The 20,788-nt window shown below is 35.6% G+C and overlaps 1 protein-coding gene across 1 annotated transcript in view; it reads right to left on the bottom strand.

Annotated features, from left to right (window-relative positions):
* The window catches only part of CCDC102B (coiled-coil domain containing 102B), a 189,025-nt gene that overhangs the window by 3,458 nt on the left and 164,779 nt on the right, over positions 1–20,788 (bottom strand). The window contains 1 exon segment of the mRNA XM_053902822.1: positions 1,517–1,726. Coding sequence (XP_053758797.1) covers positions 1,517–1,726 — 210 coding nt within the window.

The following is a 20,788-nucleotide window of genomic DNA, read 5'->3' as shown; positions in this document are numbered from 1 at the left end:
TGTTTGCACTTGCTAGTCCCAAACCACTAATGCAACTGAATCTTGTATCTGCGATTCATCTCTAGAATCACAAGAAATAAGGAAAGGTGAAATGGAATTCAACTTTTCTGGCCATCTTTAGCTTGTAGAGCTCATATGAGTATGAACTCCTTATATAACTAAAAGATAGGAGCTTAGCAAGCTCACTTTTAATTCACTGGGAAAGAAACGGAATGAAAAGACAGAAGAGTGCATTAAGATACTATATGTACTAGGGGCACCCGGGTGGCTCCGTCCATTAAGCGTCTGACTTCGGCTCAGGCCGTGATCTCGCGGTCTGTGAGTTCGAGCCCTGGGTTGGGCACTGTGCCGACAGCTCAGAGCCTGGAGTCTGCTTCGGATTCTGTGTCTCCCTCTCTCTCTGCCCCTCCCCTGCTCATGCTCTGTCTCTCTCTGTCTCAAAAATCAATAAAACATTAACAATTTTTTTAAATAAAAAAAGATACTATATGTACTTTAGTGGAAGAAATAGAAACAAGATGTAAATGTTTTGCAGCATGTTGACACTAAAACACACAAATTGCAACTGCCATTAAGAGATTATTTTTAAAATCTAAAAACAGTTTATTTTAAAGCAATCCCATTTATAGCAGTAATTATGTCTACTGACTTTAGGATAAAATAATTCCAAGACAACCTAAATTTCTCAAAGCCAGATTTTGAATTTAAATCTAGTTTTAACATTTATGTTATAGGCTACAAAAGCTATTTGAAACATGATGCATCGTATTGACTCAAAAACAATTTTTCTGAGACTAAAAAAGAACCAGAGAAGAGTAAACGGAATTGAAACTAAATTGAAACGTTTATGCAGATCCTTACTAAAGTTACTGACAAATGCCTATTACACAGTTGTTCAAACTAAGGGAGAAACAGACTTACTTAAAAATAAGATCAATTGCTTGAAAAACACTGGGGCAAAACTGTAAAAGGAAATGAAAAATACAAAGGTCCATCCTTTCATTTTCTCTTCCTTTTAGAAAAGCTTGAAAGTGTTGGATTTGTCACAGTTGTAACATTTTCTTTTTTTTAATATTTTATTTATTTTTTATTTTTTTTAATGTTTATTCATTTTTTTGAGAGACAGAGAGAGAGACAGAGCAAGAGTGGAGGAGGGACAGAGAGAGAGGGAGACACAGAATCCAAAGCAAGCTGCAGGCTCTGAACTGACAGCACAGAGCCTGATGCGGGGGTCGAACTCACAAACCGTGAGATCATTACCTGAGCCGAAGTCAGATGGTTAACCGACTGAGCCACCCAGGCACCCTAATAGTGTAACATTTTCATACAAAATCTGTTACACTGTTTCCATATGCATGAACAACATTATTCTACTTGCAATGAGAAAAAGAGCAAGCATTAGATGTTAAATAGTACAAAGGAAATATTCAGACTTGGAGGTGGGTAAAAGTTAAGGCAGCATGAGGGAGGCAACTTACAGTGAGTGAGAACATTTGCTTCCAAGAAACCCCGATACCTTGATTTTTTCCTGCAGTTCAATTTGTGAGGTCTTGAAGTCAGGACCTGGAGAGTTTGCACTTAATACATTTCTCCTCTCCAGAAGCTCTTCCATTTCTTCCACTTGGGCCTTTAGCCTTCTATTTTCTCTTTCCAGTCCTTGTTTTTCTGTTTCAAGTATTTCCCTCTTGTCCCGCTCCAAGATATTTTCAGCTTGCAATCTCTCTAGCTAAATACAGAAAACACAAAGAAGCAACATGTAGCATTTGTAATTATCAAAAGGCAAGGCACCCAGCAAACAAGCTCCCACTAAGAAAGGTTCACAGACACATAGATTTATATAATTTTTAAAAAGAACACTGTATTTGTCTGAAAAGTTGTGAACAACACGAAGATCCTAAGACCAGGCCATGCCCTAGATAAATGCAGTCTTCCTCTTGGTTCATGAGACTATTTCTATAATCGCACAGACCATATTTGTCAAATAAATATGTCAAATGAAAAACGATAATATTCTGGCGATCATCTCCACTTAAATGATGAACATTATCCATTGGGAAGGCACGAAATAATTTCTTGGGTAATTTTGGTTGGATGGATATAGTGCATGTATTCCTTCACTTATTATTTATTTACTCTACCTTTATTTATTTATTTACCATACCTTTCAAGTTCCACATATTATACTAGTCACTGAGGACAAAGACAAGCGAGTGAAACAAAATAGTATAATCCATAATTAAAGTACTATAAAATATAGTCAAGCACACATGAGTGAGTGGCTAATTGGATTTCCAGAGAATTGGAGGTTGACAACCATGGCCAGGGGGCCACATCTGACCCATCTCTTTTAGTATACCCCATGATAATAGTAGTTTTGCATTTTTTTATAGTTGAAAACAATTAAAAAAGAATACTACTTCAGGCACACTGACATTATACAAAATTCAAATTTCAGTGTCAAAAATAAAGTTGTATTGGAATGCAGTCATGTTCATTCATTGACATATTGCTTATGATTATTGTCACACTAACAATGGCAGAGTTGAACTGTTGAGACAGAGGCTGTATGACCAGCAAAGCCTAGATTATTTACTATCTGGCCCCTTAGGGACAAAGTCTGCTCACTTCCAATTCTGTCCCATGATTCTCAACCACGGCTGCACATGAGATTGCCTTAGGGAGTTGTTGGTAATTACTGGTGAACAAGAACCCACCTCTAGGAGTTTTGATTTATTGAACTTAGGGTAATTTTAATGTCTCTCTCCCTTGGTCAGTTTTTGTTGTTTTAATATTTTTCTATTTAGATTTTAAAGAGGCAATATCAAACGTGTTTATTTTATTCAGTTTCATTATGTTTAAATATTTGCTCGTTATTATAATGACATTAAATTATAATTGCCTGCTATGATTATTTTTTTTTCTTGTTCTGGATGTTGTAAGTAGAAATGATTAGTAGCTTTTTTAGTTCTAAATTCTAATCCTGAGCTCTGAATTCTAATCTTGACTTCACCATTTATTCTGTGGGTAAATTCGGTCAGGCAACTTAATCTCCCCATGTGGACAATTTATTCTCTAATGTAACAGGGTCTGTGAGAAGTAAAATTAATTAAATTGACAGGAAAACACTTTGTATAGCAATGTTCTACTTAGAGAAAAAACACTGTGGCCATATAATTTGGGGGAAATAATTATATACGTATTTCTCTCATAATTTGAGCATATGTATATCCAAACGTCAAAGTAATTTTATGGTATACATCTGTATGGTGAAGCCACACTTCACAGTAGAAGAACAAGTAGAACCTAGTCCTGATTCTGTCACTTATCATTTTTTGGCTGATTCTCAATAAAACGTTTCCTCTTTTTGTTCCTTTTTAAAAATAAAATTCGGATGAGAACACCAGACCCACCAAATCCATGGAATTATAAGGGCTGAATGAAATCAGTTATTTGAAATGCCTTGTAAACTATGTAACATGATTAAAATGTGAGACATTTTTAAACTGTTAAGGATAGAAATTGGAAATTATTCATTTTTACATAGTTTTAAACGGCTTGATTGCAAAGTACTGATTAGTATTATAATATTATAAAGTATTTTTCATGACATTTTAAATTCTAAAAGAGAGATCAACTTAAGGAAAATGTTAGACTTCAAAAATATCTTTGGAAATGAATTTGCATTAAAAAATTTCTAAAACACCCTTTTTCATATACACATAATTATACCATTATTATAGAAAATAGTCTGTTCCCAAATCAAAGAGATGTTCTGGCTTCTAAAAAACAGGAAACAAAAATTACATTCTTGAGACTGGACCTTGTGTATCAACTAAATATCATAAACTAAGGGACCAAATTTTAGACAATGTGGTTAAACATGTGGAGTATCTATTGGGGGATTTAAGGTGAAAACAGTATTTCAAAATCCAATTACCAATATGACATTTCTTTAATTATTAAGGTTCATGCTTAAACTTTTTGACGATCATCATGTCACTTATGAGAATTAAAATAATAAAGCTGTAAGAAAAAATCATTAACTTAGTGATGAAAATTAATCTTAGGGGCGCCTGAATGGCTCAGTTGGTTAAGCACCCAACTTCAGCTCAGGTCATGATCTCATGGTTTGTGGGTTCAAGCCTCCATGCTTACAGTGTAGAGCTTGGGATCCATACCTGAGATTCTCTCTCTCCCTCTCTCTCTGCCCCTCCCTGACTCATGCTTTCTCTCTCTCTCTCAAAGTAAATAAATAAAAATAAAAAAAAAATTTTAAAGAAAAATTAATTTGGGGAACAAATATATATTTTGGCCAAGGGGATATATAATATGATGGTATGTCAGGGTATTATGAAACTGTAGGCATTTAAAAGAAATTGATGAAGTCCATTTTATTACTAATAACAGGTAGCAGATAGAACTAAGGTTTTAAAAAAGTAATAGATTGTTTGATTGAATAAACTCTAAATCTTTAAAAAAAATAAAGGAATGATTTTACCAGTCATAACAACAAATCTTAAATAATCACGTCTGATTATTTGTTATTTGCAGCCTATTAACACAGTGTGATTATATGATAAATTTATGTATACAAGACACAGCAAAAAAGTAAAGGTTATGTGGAAATTGGAACATCACAAATATTATAAGCAGTTTAAAATTTGTTTTAAACATTTCTTTATTTTTGAGAGAGACAGAGTGTGAGCGGGAGAGGGGCAGAGAGAGAGGGAGACACAGAATCGGAAGCAGGCTCCAAGCTCTGAGCTGTCAACACAGAGCCCAATGCAGGGCTCAAAACTCGCAGACTTCAAGATCATGACCTGAGCCAAAGTCGGAAGCTTAAGCGACTGAGCCACCCAGGTGCCTGATATTATAAGAAGTTTTATTTCTGTTTTCATTTCACACAATTTTTTCTTATCAAATTATTCTTTTCCAAGAATCATATGAAAATCTACCACATTAAAAGCCATTCAACTAAATGCAAGTTAAAAAGACAAAATAAACATCAGGTACTATTTTAAGCCCTCAGATTTATGGTACGCAATTCCAAGAATCACCAAATTGAATGCAATTCCATTGATTTGCTTCTACTGATCAAGAGAACATCTTAAAATATTTTAGTTCTAACTCTAAAATTCTATGAATTTTAACTAATCATGGGTACTATTGTTAAATTTCAGGTAATATGAAAAATTATTGAAAAAATGTTTTCTAAAAATTTTAAGGTAAAATATATATTCTCTTCAGAGTAATCAATAAAATATTTGTTGCTTTAATGATTTCCAATGTTATACATATTAAGCACCGAGAAAAATATATAAATACCCAACTGTTCAGGTGTTCAACAATTATTGAGTATCTATTATGTAAGAGGCAATGAATATTCTATTTCCAAAATACAAATAAACACATAGGTATAAATTGGGTAGAGATTCACGGGGGAGGAAACAACCTGTGTTCTGAGAAAGGCCTGTGATAAATTAGGCAATCAGAGGTTATTTGAATGAATAGTATATAAGCTGAAATCTGAAGTTTAAGAAAGCAAAGAGTCAGAATCAAGGCAAGAGTGTTCCAATAGAGGAAGCAGGGAATAGGTTTGAGCATTCTAAGAGGCAAGTGTTCAATCATGGTGTGGGGTAGAGTAGGATATAAAAGGAATCTGGACAAGCAGGCAGTGGTTCTTGAAAGTAAGTGCGAACATAACAATCATTTGAGTTGCTTGTGGAAAATGTAATATTGTGATTATCCTTAAAGATAGAATACGGGGTCATTTATAAACATTTACACCTACTCACTCGATATTCACCAATTATTAGTGCTTGACAATTTTGAGAAGACATCAAAGATCCCAATCAATGCCATAACTAGAATGTAGGTTTATGAAACCAGAGCTGTGCCATTTTGTTCATGAGCCTGGGACCTGACACAAGCTACGTAAGTGATCTATGAGGAGAAAGTACACAACGGTAGTCTCTAGGAAACAGCATTCCTATATTTCAATCACAACAATTACACACAAAACAAAATTAAGAAAGCATCCTAGAAGAACCAGTCATTTAGCCTACAGTACGTAACACCAGGAGGATTTCTCAGCTTTACTCTTAAGTCATTTCTCAGCATAGTTCCACTGCATTTTGTGACAGGTGAACGCAGTGACGTAAAGACAAGACTTACGGCAAAATGACCTAGAGTTGGGTCCCAATTCTCTTAATCTTGAAAGCCTCCATTTTTCATTTATAAAATGTAGAAAATACTTCCTAGAGCCTAGTCTTATGAGGCAGAAATTCTATTATTTAGGGGAAATATTTATTCCAAACTCAAATATTTCATGTGATAAATTTGTTTTCTAAAGAATAAAACATAGCAACGGCCAAATCAAATAAGGACGGATGAAAATAGTCTATTTCTTTTTCCTATTTTATCAAAACGATGATCATTTTGTAAATGGACCTTGTCAACTGAGGAAAGCCCCAACAGAGAGCACTGTGTGTGACATTCTGTAGGCCAGTGAGGAGTCACCTGCAACCGATGTGGATATGCCAATACTATATTTGCAGATATTCAGAATTTTCATTTCAGCCAAGTCAGCCATAAAATCGGACTACAAACTATGATTTTTGGAAGTTAAAGGTAAAAGGCAGGAAGCTTGCTATTTCCTAGCAGTAAGATGATTACTCTTTTACTGAGGGTAATATATATTCTTGGTAAAGAACCATATAGGCTCTTATCCTTACAATAATCCTGTAAGTTTGTACTTGCTACCATGAGGAAACTGGGGTCCTTAAGAGTAGAAGTAATTCTCAAGGTAGGCAGAGAGCCAGGTCTATGGTTCACCTAGAGGTCCTCTCTGATTCCAGTCCTGAGCTCATTCTACCCATCCCAACGCTAACAGCTGCTAATGTATGTATATATCTGCAAGCAGTAACAACCAACACGTTTTGAATCCATTGTACTATGTTACAGCAAAAGTATGTTTTCTTTTGATATATTTAGGGGTTTTGATCCTTGCTTCATCTTTCTCTATCAGCAAATTAATTCAGAGGGAAAGCAATTCTGTGGACTCACATGAAAAAGTCTGGCAACTCAAAGCTAATGCACTGTGCATATTACTGATGTCAGCCTTCCCTGAGTCTTTTAACATTCTTTCTCTAACCAAGACTTAGAATCAAAAAAAAAAAAAAAAAAAAAAAAAAAAAGAGAAAAGAAAAAGAGTTGCGTAAACTCTCTGCTAAATAAAAATCTACTTCCCACTTGTCCACAGTTAAATACAGCTCAGTTGACAGCTCACACCCTCTTCTACCAAAAGTCAAGAGAATAATAAATGATTTTAGTAACGGGTAATGTCACATGCATTTTACTTACTTTAGTTTCATTTTAAATCTTAGGAAAATTTCTAAAAGTAAGGAGCCCCAGAAGTAATTTGAAATAAAATGTGTGCCAAAGTTGCATAGAAGAAGAGGGATCCTCGTACAAAAGAATTAATCTAGATACAGACACTATACCCTTAACAAAAATTAACTCAAAATGTATTATAAATGAGAGTGTAAAACACAAAATTGTAACAACTCATGGAAGATATGTAGCACAGGAGAAAATTTAGATGATTATGGATTTGGAGATGGCTTTTTAGATACATAACCATAGGTACGATCCATGAAAGAAATAATTTGATAAACTAGATCATTAAAATTGAAAATGTCTGCTCCGTGAAAAACAATGTCAAGAGAAGGAGAAGACAAACCATAGGCTGAAAGAAAATATTTGCAAAAGGCATATATGATAAAGGACTGTCATCCTAAATGCACAAAGAATTCTTTAAATTCAACAGTAGAAAACAAACCACCCAATTGAAAATAGGCTGATGATGTATAAATAATAGACATCTTACCAAGAAGATATACAGATGTCAAATAAACATATGAAAAGATGCTCCACATCATACATCATCAGGAAAATGCAAATTAAAACAATGGGATACCAATACACAACTATTAGAATGATGCAAATCCAGAACACTGACAACACCAAATGCTGGCAAGAACGTGGAGCCACAGGAACTTTTCATACTTTGCTAGTGGGAAAGCAAAAGAATATGGCCACTTGGAAAGGAAGTTTGGAGGTTTCTTTCAAAACTAAACATTCTTATCATATTATCCAGTGATCATGATCCTTGGTATTTAGCCAAAGGAGCTGAAAACTTATGTCCACACAAAAATACACACACACACACACACACACACACACACACACACACACACACACACAAATGGACACAAGGGTGTTTATAGCAGCTCATCACTGCCAAAACTTGAAGCAACCAAGATACCCTTCAGGAGGCACAAATGGATACACTGAGATATGTCCAGACAGTGGAATATTATGAAGCCCAAAAAAGAAATGAGCTATCAATCCATGAAAAGACATGAAGGAATCTTAAATGCATATTACTACAAAGCCAATCTGAAAAGACTTCATACTGTATGATTCCAACTATATGGCATTCTGGAAAAGGCAACATTATGAGAGACACGGAAATATATTAGTGCTTTTCAGAAGTTGCAGGGGATTAAAGGAGAGGCTGAAGATAGGGGAGAATAAGTAGGTGAAGCTCAGGAATTTTAGGGCAGTGAAGGTACTGTGCATGATACCACAATGATGGATACGTTATGTTTGTCCACATCTATATAATGTCCAACACCAATACTGAACCTTAATGTAAACTGTGGACTTAGGGTGATAATGATGTGTCAGGGTAGGTTCATCGGTTGTTACAATGTGCCACTCTGGGAGGGATCTGATAGTGGGGAAGGCTATGCATGTGCAGGGGTGGGACGCATAAACCTCTACACTTTCCCCTTAACCCTTGATTTTGTGGTGAATCTAAAACTTCTTTTAAAAAATAAAATAAAAAGCTTTTTTTAAAAAAGAGATATTTTTGTATTTTGAATATTTACCCTTTACCAGATATATGTTCTGCAAATATGTCTCACTAATCTTTGGCTTGTGTTTTAATTATCTTACTAGTGTCTTTCATAGCAAAAGTTATAAATTTTGATAAAGGACAAACGAACATTTTTTTCAAAAAAAAAGAGGAAAGCCAGAGAAAAGGGAGCCCTCGTGCACTGTTTGTGGGAACACAAACTGGTATAGACACTGTGGGAAACAGTAAGGAGACTCCTCAAAAAATTAAAAACAGGATTACCATATCATCCAGTCATTCCACTACTGGGTATTCACCCAAAGGAAATAAAAATACTAACTTGAAAAGATATATGCATCTCTATGTTTATTGGGGCATTATTTACAAGACCTAAGACATAAAAGCAGCCCAACTGTCCACCAACTAATAAAGAAAATGTGGTGTTTATATATATGTATATGTACATACATACATTTATATATATATATACATATATATACATGAATACATACACACATATATGAATATTACTCAGCAATAAAAATGACTGAGATGTTGATATTTGCAACAACATGGATGGACCTAGAGGGTATTATGCTAAGTAAAATAAAGACAAAGAAAGACAAATATCATACGATTTCACTCATATGTGGAATTTATGAACCAAAACAAATGAAATAACAAAGAAAAAAGAGACAAAAAATTACAGGCTCTTAAATATAGAGGATGAACTGGCAGTTGCCAGAGGGGAGGTGGGTTGGGGGATGGGTGAAACAGATTAAGGGGATAAAAGAACATTTATCATGATGAGCACTGAGTAATTTATAGAATTGTCAAATCATATTCTATACCTGATACTAGTAAGACAATATATGTTAATTATACTTCAATAAAATGGAGGCCAAAATACATACTTTTGATTGAACATGAATCAAAAGCAATGCAAGAAAATTACAAAAAAAAACAGTGTTTCTATGTATAAATAAGTCTATACATATTAGAATGACAAGAGAAATACATTTATAAAGACTTGCTTACACCCTGGTAGAGAAAACTTACGGATTTCACAAAGAAAAACTCAAAATGGGTATTTTGGACCCCTGGTTTTACAACAATGGTGGGGCAGCCTAAAAGATTCTCACTGGTGTTACAAAATTTCATACACAAATATTTTCTCCATTTCAATGTACAATCATCGAACAATGATGTAGGTGATATAATAATCATCTATTCATATCCTAGTAATTGTCAGGATTTTAAAATGTGAATAAACACGCTGTTATTATGTCAAGCATAGAAAACTGTTTATGAACATGTCCTACAACAACCAGAGAAAAGCGATAACCTAAACACAAAACAGTGCAAAGATGCTTTTGTGCACCTCTCCTGCCAAGCTCTGATATGCTGCAGTGGATTTCTCATAAACTTGATCAGGCATGAATTTCACAGAAGCAGTGCTTCCAGAACTTGAGAAGTGAAACACAATAGAGTTTTAAAGATACGGATTTTGTTCCAATGAGAACAGGACCAGAGGTTTATGTAAGGTAGGTCTAATGGAACTTAATTTTGCCATGGGCTAACTACACCCTCCAGTAGTACTGAGTACTAAGGAAAGCTACGGTAACACAGTTCTTAGCAAGATCTGTGGTAGGAAAATAAGTACATTATAAGAAAGATGAAATTAAGCAAGCTATGAAAGGTAGACCTTCCTTATTTCCAAAATCTCTCCTAAAACTAAATTTAAAAGTAGACAAACTCTTGGCCCCAGAGTTAACAAACAGGTTGTCTCGGAGATTTTGATAGCTCACAGTATCATTTGACCTAGAAGGTATATTGACTAACTGCACATACCCTGATGGTTCAGATAAAATAGAAAGATAACTTTAATTATTAACACTGAGCTGTAAAGGAGAAAAAAAGTGCATATATAATTTACAGAAGAAAATAGTAGAAAAGGACGATGAATTAAAAATGAAATAGTGGCAAGGACTTATGAGCTTCCCCTAAATCACTACTTTACATCAAGAATGACTTAGTAGAACACGTTTATGTTTCAGATATGCTGCTTTTTAGTATCTGATTTGGGGGGAAATTGCACAAAAGAGATACATGGATGAATTCTTTTTTTTAAAAAGATACATTGATGAATTCTTTAAAAAATACATAAGAATAAAACATAGTTTGTCTTGATTAAGCCAGAATTACACAATCTTTATTTTTTTACATTAAAATGAGATCATTCGTTCAAAAGATTAATATTATAATGAGGCGAGTTAATTCCTTCCATTCATCTTTAGTCTAAAGTCAGCACTTTTTACCAGCTCCCTATTCACAACTGGTTTGCAATGACAAATCTGTTGACAAATCAACTGTCCATACGTGTGTGGCTCTGATTCTCGTCTCTTATTCTATTTCTTTGGTCTACCAATCATTGCACAAATACTACTCTATTTATTATATGTATTATATACACATAATATACATATAAATATAAATTTTTGCTGGTGTATACATATTTAATTGATCTTATACCCAGCAGTATCCCTAAACTCTTGTGAATTATATTTTGTAGGTTACTTTCTATTTTCCAAAGAGATAATTATGTCATCTGTAATAATTACAATTTTGTATCTTGCCAATTCTTATTATTTTATTTCTTTTTCTTTTTTTGTTGAACTGTCTGGCATCTGAAGTAGAATCTTGAATCAAGAAAGGGATAGCACGCTCTGATACTCCATCTTTAAATAAAGAATTTGCTCTAAAATATTGCTACTCTATCAAGTTTTAAAAGTCCTCTTGATTCCTAGTGTGCTAAAATATTTTTCCGTACAATAATGAAATAAGTTGTAGCAACTGTTTTTATTTTTTTATGTAATCTTTGAGATAACCACATAATATTTTCTTTTACTCTGTTTAATGTGCTGATTTATGTGACAAATTACCCAACGTTACAATATATCTTCCGTTTCTGTGACAAATCAACCATTTTTATTTACTATGAGATTAAGACTCCTTCTACTTGGTTAATATTATTGCCTCTACATATACATGTGAGAATGATTGTACTTTTCCTGTCTTATACTTGCCTAGGTGGAACATTAGGATTAAACACAGTAGAAAAAGTTGGAATTTTTTTCCTCTTTTTCTCTTCTAGAATATGTTCTATAAGATTGGAATAATTGGGATGCCTGGGTGGTTCACTCAGTTAAGTGTCTGACTTTGGCTCAGGTCATGATCTCGCGGTTCATGAGTTTGAGCCCTGCATCAGGCTCTGTGCTGACAGCTCAGAGCCTGAAGCCTTCTTTGGATTCTGGGTCTCTCTCTCTCTCTCTCTCTCTCTCTCTCTCTCTCTCTGCCCTTCTGCCACTCATACTCTGTCTTTCTCTCTCAAAAATAAATAAAAACATTAAAAACATTTAAAAAAATTGGAATTATTTACTTTGAATGGTACAATGTAACCATAAAGCATTCTGATACTGGAGTTTTATTGTAGGAAGAGTTTTAATTTATTAATTTTAATTTACTTTATATAATGTTATAAATAAATTCAGGCTTTCTATTTATATAAGAGTCATAGTGGGTAAGCTATATTTTTCCAATCAATAATTTATTTCATGTAAGATTTTATTTTTATTAGCACTGTCCCTTCATAGTGTTTCCTTATCTTTGTAAATCTCTGCTCTATCTAAGGCTGTGTCCCTTTTTAATTACTAGCTTTTTCTAATTATAGATCTTGATTAATTTTACTTGAATTTCATTTCAGTTTATTTCTTTTTTCTTTCTTTTTTTTTAATGAAGAACCAACTTCTGGTTTTGTTGATTGTAATACACTTTTTAAATATATTATTAATTCCTAATATTGTCTTTTTTTTCCTTTCTTTCTACAGCCATTGTTATTTTTTTCTATTAGAATATTAGCTCCTTAATTTTTTGTCATTGTTAGTTTGTTATTCCAGGTACTCCAAGAAGCAGCTATACAATGGGATTAAAAATGCAATGACTTTATTAGGAGGAATGCATCGGAGAGAAAATGAGAAGGGAGTCAGGAGAGGCAGGGGGCAGCTGGATTGCAATCAGGGCTGACTTTGAGTCAGGGGGAGAGAGGGAAGAAAAGACAGTTGGGTGGAATCATCTTAGATGTCATTGCAGTCCAAAGAGAGTTAGGTGAGGTCACAGAGGAGCTGTTAAGTTAGTAAGAAGGTCACATCTCCCAGAAACAAGGAGGCTGCCCTCTGTTGGGAGTAGCCTGTGGGAAGCATGATCTTATTGCCTGGATTTCAAAGTACAACAGTTAGAATTCTGGGTTAATTACACTCCCTGTAATTGAGATCTGAGAGTCACCATCCCATGGTGCACATAACCGTTTCCTAATATAGTCACTAATGTTATAAATATCCCTGAATTTTGCAGAATCCCTCAAGAATTCGGTGTTTTATCTTTCAATCTTATATCCCATTAAATTTATTTCTTTGACCTATAAGTTATTTAGATGTCTGTTTTCCAATACCCAAATAAACAAGTTTCTTGAAGTTATTTTCTATAATCAATGCCATAACAAATGACCATTCATGGTCAAAAAATAGTATCTTTTGGGAATTACACAGCTTAGAACATGACCACAGACTAAGTCCCCATCTTTCCACACAGCCTCCAAAAGTCAACAAGAAGAAATAAAATCACTCATTCTGCAAATATAATTGAGACTTATTTTATTGTTTTTTAAATTTTTTTAATGTTTATTTATTTTTGAGAGAGAGAGAGAGACAGAGACAGAGACAGAGCACGAGTGGTGGAGGGGGAAGAGAGAGAGAGAGGGCGACACAGAATCCGAAGTGGGATCCAGGCTCTGAGCTGTCAGCACAGAGCCCAACGCAGGGCTCGAACTCACAAACTGCGAGACCATGACCTGAGCTGAAGTTGGACACTTAACCTACTGAGCCACCCAGGTGCCCAAGAGACTTATTTTATTGTTTTAAAGTTTGTTTATTTCGAGAGAGAGCATGCATGAGCAGGAGAGGGGCAGAGAGAGAGGGAGAGAGAGAGGGAGAGAGAGAGAGAATTGCAAGCTGGCAGAACAGAGATGCAAATTGGTGCAGCCACTCTGGAAAACAGTGTGGAGGTTCCTCAAAAAATTAAAAATAGACCTACCCTATGACCCAGCAATAGCACTGCTAGGAAGTTACCCAAGGGATACAGGAGTACTGATGCATAGGGGCACTTGTACCCCAAGGTTTATAGCAGAACTCTCAACAATAGCCAAATTACGGAAAGAGCCTAAATGTCCATCGACTGATGAATGGATAAAGAAATTGTGGTTTATATACACAATGGAGTACTACGTGGCAATGAGAAAGAATGAAATATGGCCCTTTGTAGCAACGTGGATGGAACTGGAGAGTGTTATGCTAAGTGAAATAAGCCATACAGAGAAAGACAGTTACCATATGTTTTCACTCTAATGTCGATCCTGAGAAACTTAACAGAAACCCATGGGGGAGAGGAAGGAAAAAAAAAAAAAAAACAAGAGGTTAGAGTGGGAGAGAGCCAAAGCATAAGAGACTCTTAAAAACTGAGAACAAACTGAGGGTTGATGGGAGGTGGGAGGGAGGGGAGGGTGGGTGATGAGTATTGAGGAGGGCACCTTTTGGGATGAGCACTGGGTGTTGTATGGAAACCAATTTGACAATAAATTTCATATATTGAAAAAAATAAAAAAATAAAAATAAATAAAAAATAAATAAATAAAATTTTTTTAAAGCTTTAAAAAAAAAAAAAAGAACAGAGCTCAACGAGGGGCTCAATTTCATGAGATCATGACCTGAGCTGAAATCGAGAGTTGGATGCTTAACTGACTGAGCCACCCAGGCGCCCTGAGACTTAGTTTATTAGAAACCTCGATTCACATGTAAGAGTTACAATATATATCCAGGAGCTGCAGAGTCCTCTCCAGAGACCATGCAGGAGCAGAGTCGGATGGAATTGGGCATTAGATGGAACCCCAGCTAGGGTGGACCGCTGCAGGGGAAGTCACATCACCCTCCACCAGGAAACACTGAGAGTAAACCTCAAACCGAGAGGACCAGAAAATCCTCTACTAGAAGGAATGTAAGAAAGGAGCTTAGAAAGTACAAAGAATAATAGCTGTCAGTCTTGAGGTGGTACCAGTTATGGGGGAGATATATCCTAGAAGGCAAGAGTGTCATTTGGGTAATTACAGGTAAAGAAAAATTGGAAAGTAAGAAGTTGCTCTTAAGGGTCCTATCAAAGAATAAGAATACAGATTAATCTGCATCCTTCTACCCAAAAGCTTTAATTAAAAACAAACAAAAAACCCAGTCCTTTGTGTGTCAACTAGGGGAGCACTCTAGAACTAGGAAATTAAGTACACAACCCACCCTCTTCATTATTCCACCTTCTCCCACAGAAATACTTGTCATTATTGTCGCTTGTCTAGGAAAACCCTACCCCCTTCATAACAACAAACAAAAAGAAATTCAATATCCACACAAAACTACTAAAAGTAGAAAATAAAATAAAGATCAAAACTTTCAACTGCTCAAAAACAAATAATCCAATTAAAAAATGGGTAGAAGGGCATAACCAGACCTTTCTCCAAAGAAGACAGGCAGACGGCCAACCGACACATGACAAGATGCTCAACATCACTCATCATCAGGGAAAATGCAAATCAAAACCACAATGAGGCATCACTTCACACCTGTCAGAATGGCTAACATTAACAACACAAGAAGTAACAAGTGTTGGTGAGGATGCGGAGAAAAGGGAACCTGCTGCATTGTTGGTGGGAGTGCAAACTGGTGCAGCCATTCCAGAGAAAAACGTGGAGTTTCCTCAAAAAGTTAAAAATAGAATTACTATTATTATGGCCTGGGAATTCCACTCTGGAGTTACTGACCCAAAGAATATGGAAACAGTAATTCAAAAGGATATATGCACTACTGTGGTTTTTGCAGCATTGTTTATAATAGCCAAATTATGAAGCAGCCCAAGTGTCCATCAATAGATGAATGGATAAAGAAGGGTGGTATATACACACACAATGGAATGTTACTCAGTCATAAAAAAGAACCGGATGTTGCTATTTGCAACAACATAGATAGGAAAAAATACTTTCAGCTGCTGAAAATACTCCTCATGAAACTATCACAGGACAAAGGAAAACTATAATACCACACTCCAACATAAATTCTATTAAAGCAAAAAGAGAAAAAAGTGTAAACCATAATATTGGATACAAGTGAACTAACAGAGTGTAATTCATATTGATTACATAACCAGGAATATAGTTTTTCAAGTGATTTTTAACACAAAACTCTCATTTAATATCCAATGGGATATATTCTGAGAACAGTGAGGACTGCACAGAAATCTTTAATTCCACTTAAGAGGACTATTATGGGTAATAACATTGATGTTGTGAATTTGTAACGATTTTATGCATGTTTTTTTTTAATTTTTTATGCTTATTTAGTTTTGAGACAGAGAGAAACAGAACATGAGCGGGGTAGGGGCAGAGCAAGAGGGAGACAGAATCTGAAGCAGGTTCTAGGCTCTGAGCTGTCAGCACGGAGCCTGAGGTGGGGCTCAAACCCACCAACTGTGAGATCATGACCTGAGCGGAAGTCGGACGCTTAATCAACTGAGCCACCCAGGCGCCCCTTATGTATGTTTTAAGACAAAACAAATAACTTTATATATCAACATTATTGGGAAAGAAACAAAGTTTTAAAAAGAAAAGACATAACAAAAAAATTAAGAAATGAGACATTCACGTTGGAAAGTGTTTTGGTAATTTTCTAAAAGCTTAAGTTTTTACCTATACTATCTATCAACCAGCAATTCCACTCCTAGGGATATAATTTCCACTCCCAAGATTAATAAAAACATGACCATAAAACGTAAATAAATTAAAATATATTCAAAGTTGTATTCTTTACAATCAAAATCTTAAAAAACATGTTCAGCCACAGGAGGAGGGATAAACAACTCTCGGTGTATTCATACAATGGAGTATTATTATATTGTTAGTAAGTAAAAAGGAACAAACTACTGATACGCGAAACACCACACATGAAACCAAATATGATATAATAAGCAAAAGAAGGCTGGTGCCATCAAGTATTATTAGGTATGTTTCCCTTTATATGAAGTGCTGCCCAATGGGCAAAATGTGTGGTACCTCTAAGGTGGGAAATTGGGAAGGGGCGTTAGTAAACTCGAGAACTTTACAGGGTGGCAGAAATATTCCATATCTTGCAAAGAGTGTGCTTTTTACAAATGCTTACATATTTCATGATGCACTGACCAGTACCACTCAATATCTGTTCTTTAAATTGTGTGTAAATTATACCTCAGCAGAAAAGGTCAGCAATAAATACTTAATGCTAAATTTAAATGAAAATTTTGAAATATGAATGTGACTTCAGTTTTCTGTCTACAGAAAGGACGTGTCTACAGAAATATACTGCAAAGGAAATGAACATGTTCAGCACCCAAATCTTTCCAGTAAGATAAACCATAGCACATTGAGAAATCATTGCCTCCAGACCTGAAGCTAGCTAGAAAGTACAAGATGAACCCAGAACATAATTGTGTCTGAAAACAGTTAATCACTCGGTGATTAATGGGAAAATGTCATAAGGACACTAGTTCCAGCTTAAAAGGACTCCTACTGGCTAAATTTGGGGCAATTTGAGCATCAAAAGTGAAATCAATATTAACATATAATACATCGAAGAAAAATAAATTCATAACTCTATAATACAACTCAAAGATAGAAAAAGAGACAAAGAGAAAACTTTTTAGAAACTTTTTTTTTCTTTGTTGCAAAAGGATGCCAGCTAATAAATGTAGAGGGATAGTGGAGTTAGAACTCTGGAAACTATGAATTATAACAATTATAACCAGTTCAGATAAAAACAATCAACGGGTGCCAAAATCCTTAGAGAAAAGATATTTAGAGAACAGGGTAATTTTAGGATATCAGACAATTTTCTGAAAGATCATTCACTAATTTCAAAATGAGTATCATATTGGAGAAAGCTACAAATCCACACCCTAATTAAGCAATCATGTTCAGCATCACTAACAGCAGAACAACACTGCATTATGTTTCTCTTTATGTGACTCATAAGAAATACGTATGTAATGTACATGGTATTCTTGCTAAAAAATGTTTAGTCTGACTGTAACTAGCCTGTAAATCAGTGGCTCCCAGCTAGCATGGTTTTACCCAAAGGGGACATTTAGTAAAGTCTGAAGACATTTTTGGTCATTACATCTGGAGAGATGTTACTAGAGTTTGGTGGACAGAAGCCAGGGATACTGCGAAATGTCCTACAACACAAAGAACAACACCTCACAGCATGTCAACGGTGCTGAGGTTGAGAAATCCTGCTCTAGACCTACTTTCCTCTTTACCGGTAATTCAGGACATAGAAGAATAACCAATACTATTAGCAAACAATTAGACAACTCCAGAATGTGGTATATTCTGCCACCGGACTAATCTGATTTTTTAAAATAGTAATGTATGAGGAAATAGTGGGAGAAGCAGTTCTAGAGTAAAAGGGTGATTAAATAAGATAACACCTATGCATTAATAAACTCAACTGCATTAAGACAAGCAGATCAAAAAGACATTCCTGAATAGAGGGAATTTAAATATGAACCAGATCTTGATTATATTACAGCTAATAACTTCTTAGGATTGATAATTGTGGTTATGTAGGAAAATGCCCTTACTCTAAGATGATACATGCTAAAGAATTTGAGAAAAGTATTATTTTATTTTATTTTTTTACTTATTTATTTCAGAGAGAGATAGAGTGAGTGGGGGAGGAGTAGAGAGAGACGGAGAGAAAGAGGATCTCAAGCAAGCTCCATGTTGCCAGAAGAGAGCCTGACACAGGGCTCAAAGTCACGAAACCGTGAGATCACAATCTGAGCTGAAACCAGGTCAGACGCTTAACCGACTGAGCCACCCAGGTGCCCCTTGAAAAAAGTATTATGATGAATACAACTTGTGTCCAAGAGGTACATTAATTACAGAGATTAATCTTAAAAGATAACAGATAATGTTAAATTTAAAAATTAATAAGCAGAATGAGGCATATGATAATATCACTTATAATAGTTTAAAATGTACATTTTCAAGAATATATATAAAGAATAGATACATATTGCAATGGTTGCCTATGTGGGGAATGCATGCAACAGAGGGATATATAGACAATAATAAATGAATGAATGAATGAATGAATGAATACAAAGAAGACAGGGACTTTGCAGAGACCCATAGTGACAACGTTCCATAACTAAGGCATATAGCATAGCAAAAGTCTCTGCCTCAGAGTAGCAAAATGAATCCACATATAAAAATATAAATATTAGTGTACACATGAGGGCCAAAATATAATTCAAAGAGATAATTGTATTTTTTAAAAAAGAAACATATTATGGTTGACTCCAGTGAAGACATCAAAAGGGAGAGAGAGAATGAAAAAATCTATATTTTCTGGAAAGACTCAAATGAAGACAACTGTACTAATAGTGGCCCTGAAATACACACCTTCTGGATGTGATTCTGGTACTTGAATGAATGGATCCCCCCACCCCTGGTGGTACTGGATACAAACTATGATTCTCACGTGTGATCTAGGATAACACTGAGGGGAAGCATAGAGTTGAAGGAGAAACACCTTATGTAGTCGCTTAACAGTTAAATGATATAGAAGCAATGGTAATGATATGGATTTTGGATGTGGCCAGATTTTATTAAATGACTTGGAAGCCATAAAGAAAATAGCTGACAGGCTCGGGTCAGCCAATTTTCAAATCACAGAATGTTATTAAAGCCAGAAGTTGTTCCTGACTGTGTTTAAAGAAGCTCTTATCTCCTGAATCCAGCAGGCAGACTGAGTGTCTCCAGTCCCAGGAATTAATCTTATGTGGAAGAGCTTCTCAGGAGACAAAACAGTCTTGACAGTTCTCCAGAGGGCCCCGGGAAGGAAGCAGTGGGACCTTGGAACCTAGAAAGAGCTTATTTGAGTGGATGCACTTGAACACCTTGAAGCACTATCCTGTTCCAGTGGGACTGCAGAAACGAGTTCCTCAAACGCCATGTAGACACAATCCACCTGCATGGCCCTGGGAAACAGCAGACAAATGGTGGGTGATGATGGACAGCCAAATGTCATCAAGTGGTAACCCAATCTCACGTTCTCTTTCTGGATGTTGTATCCTTGCCGGACCTCAAATGACCTTGATGTTCTTCAGAACATCTCATTGGTCCATGATATTGAAGACATCATACTAATTACATATGATGAACAAGAAGTGGGAAGTGCTCTGGGTGCCCCAGTAGCTCACAGGCATGTCAGAGAGTAGGAAGTTCATTCACACAGATTAAGGATCCTACCCCTCCAATAAGATGTTTAGGGACCCAGTTTTCTGGAGCATGCTGAATCATCACCTCTAAGGTGAGGAACAAGTTAACAGCACTAAGAAAGAGGCAGAATGGTTGGCCTTGGAGACTGGAGATGCCGCACTTGGAAATAAGGTTTTGACCCATTTACGGAGTAACTTAAAGCATGGCATTTTTGAGTGGGGCCTAGAGCAAGGGAGGGAGCATCCGGTCCAAGCTGTTGCATTAAAATATGTCACAGATGAGAATGTATTGTGGAGACTTTCACAGACCCCCAAAGAGGAGTCACAGAACAGACCCTGAGGGTTCTCAAACAAGGCAATGCCATCTCCAGAAGTGAACTACTTTTTATTGGAAAACTAGCTCCTCATCTGCTAAAACCAGTTCCTAGTAGAGAATGAGTCCTGACCATGGGACAATAA

The sequence above is a fragment of the Panthera pardus genome, unplaced genomic scaffold, assembly GCF_024362965.1.
Source record: "Panthera pardus isolate Hobbes unplaced genomic scaffold, ASM2436296v1 HiC_scaffold_15, whole genome shotgun sequence".
NCBI classification, from domain to species: Eukaryota; Metazoa; Chordata; class Mammalia; order Carnivora; family Felidae; genus Panthera; species Panthera pardus.
Note: the sequence above shows the minus strand (reverse complement) of the source record. Positions and strands in the feature narration are given on the sequence as shown.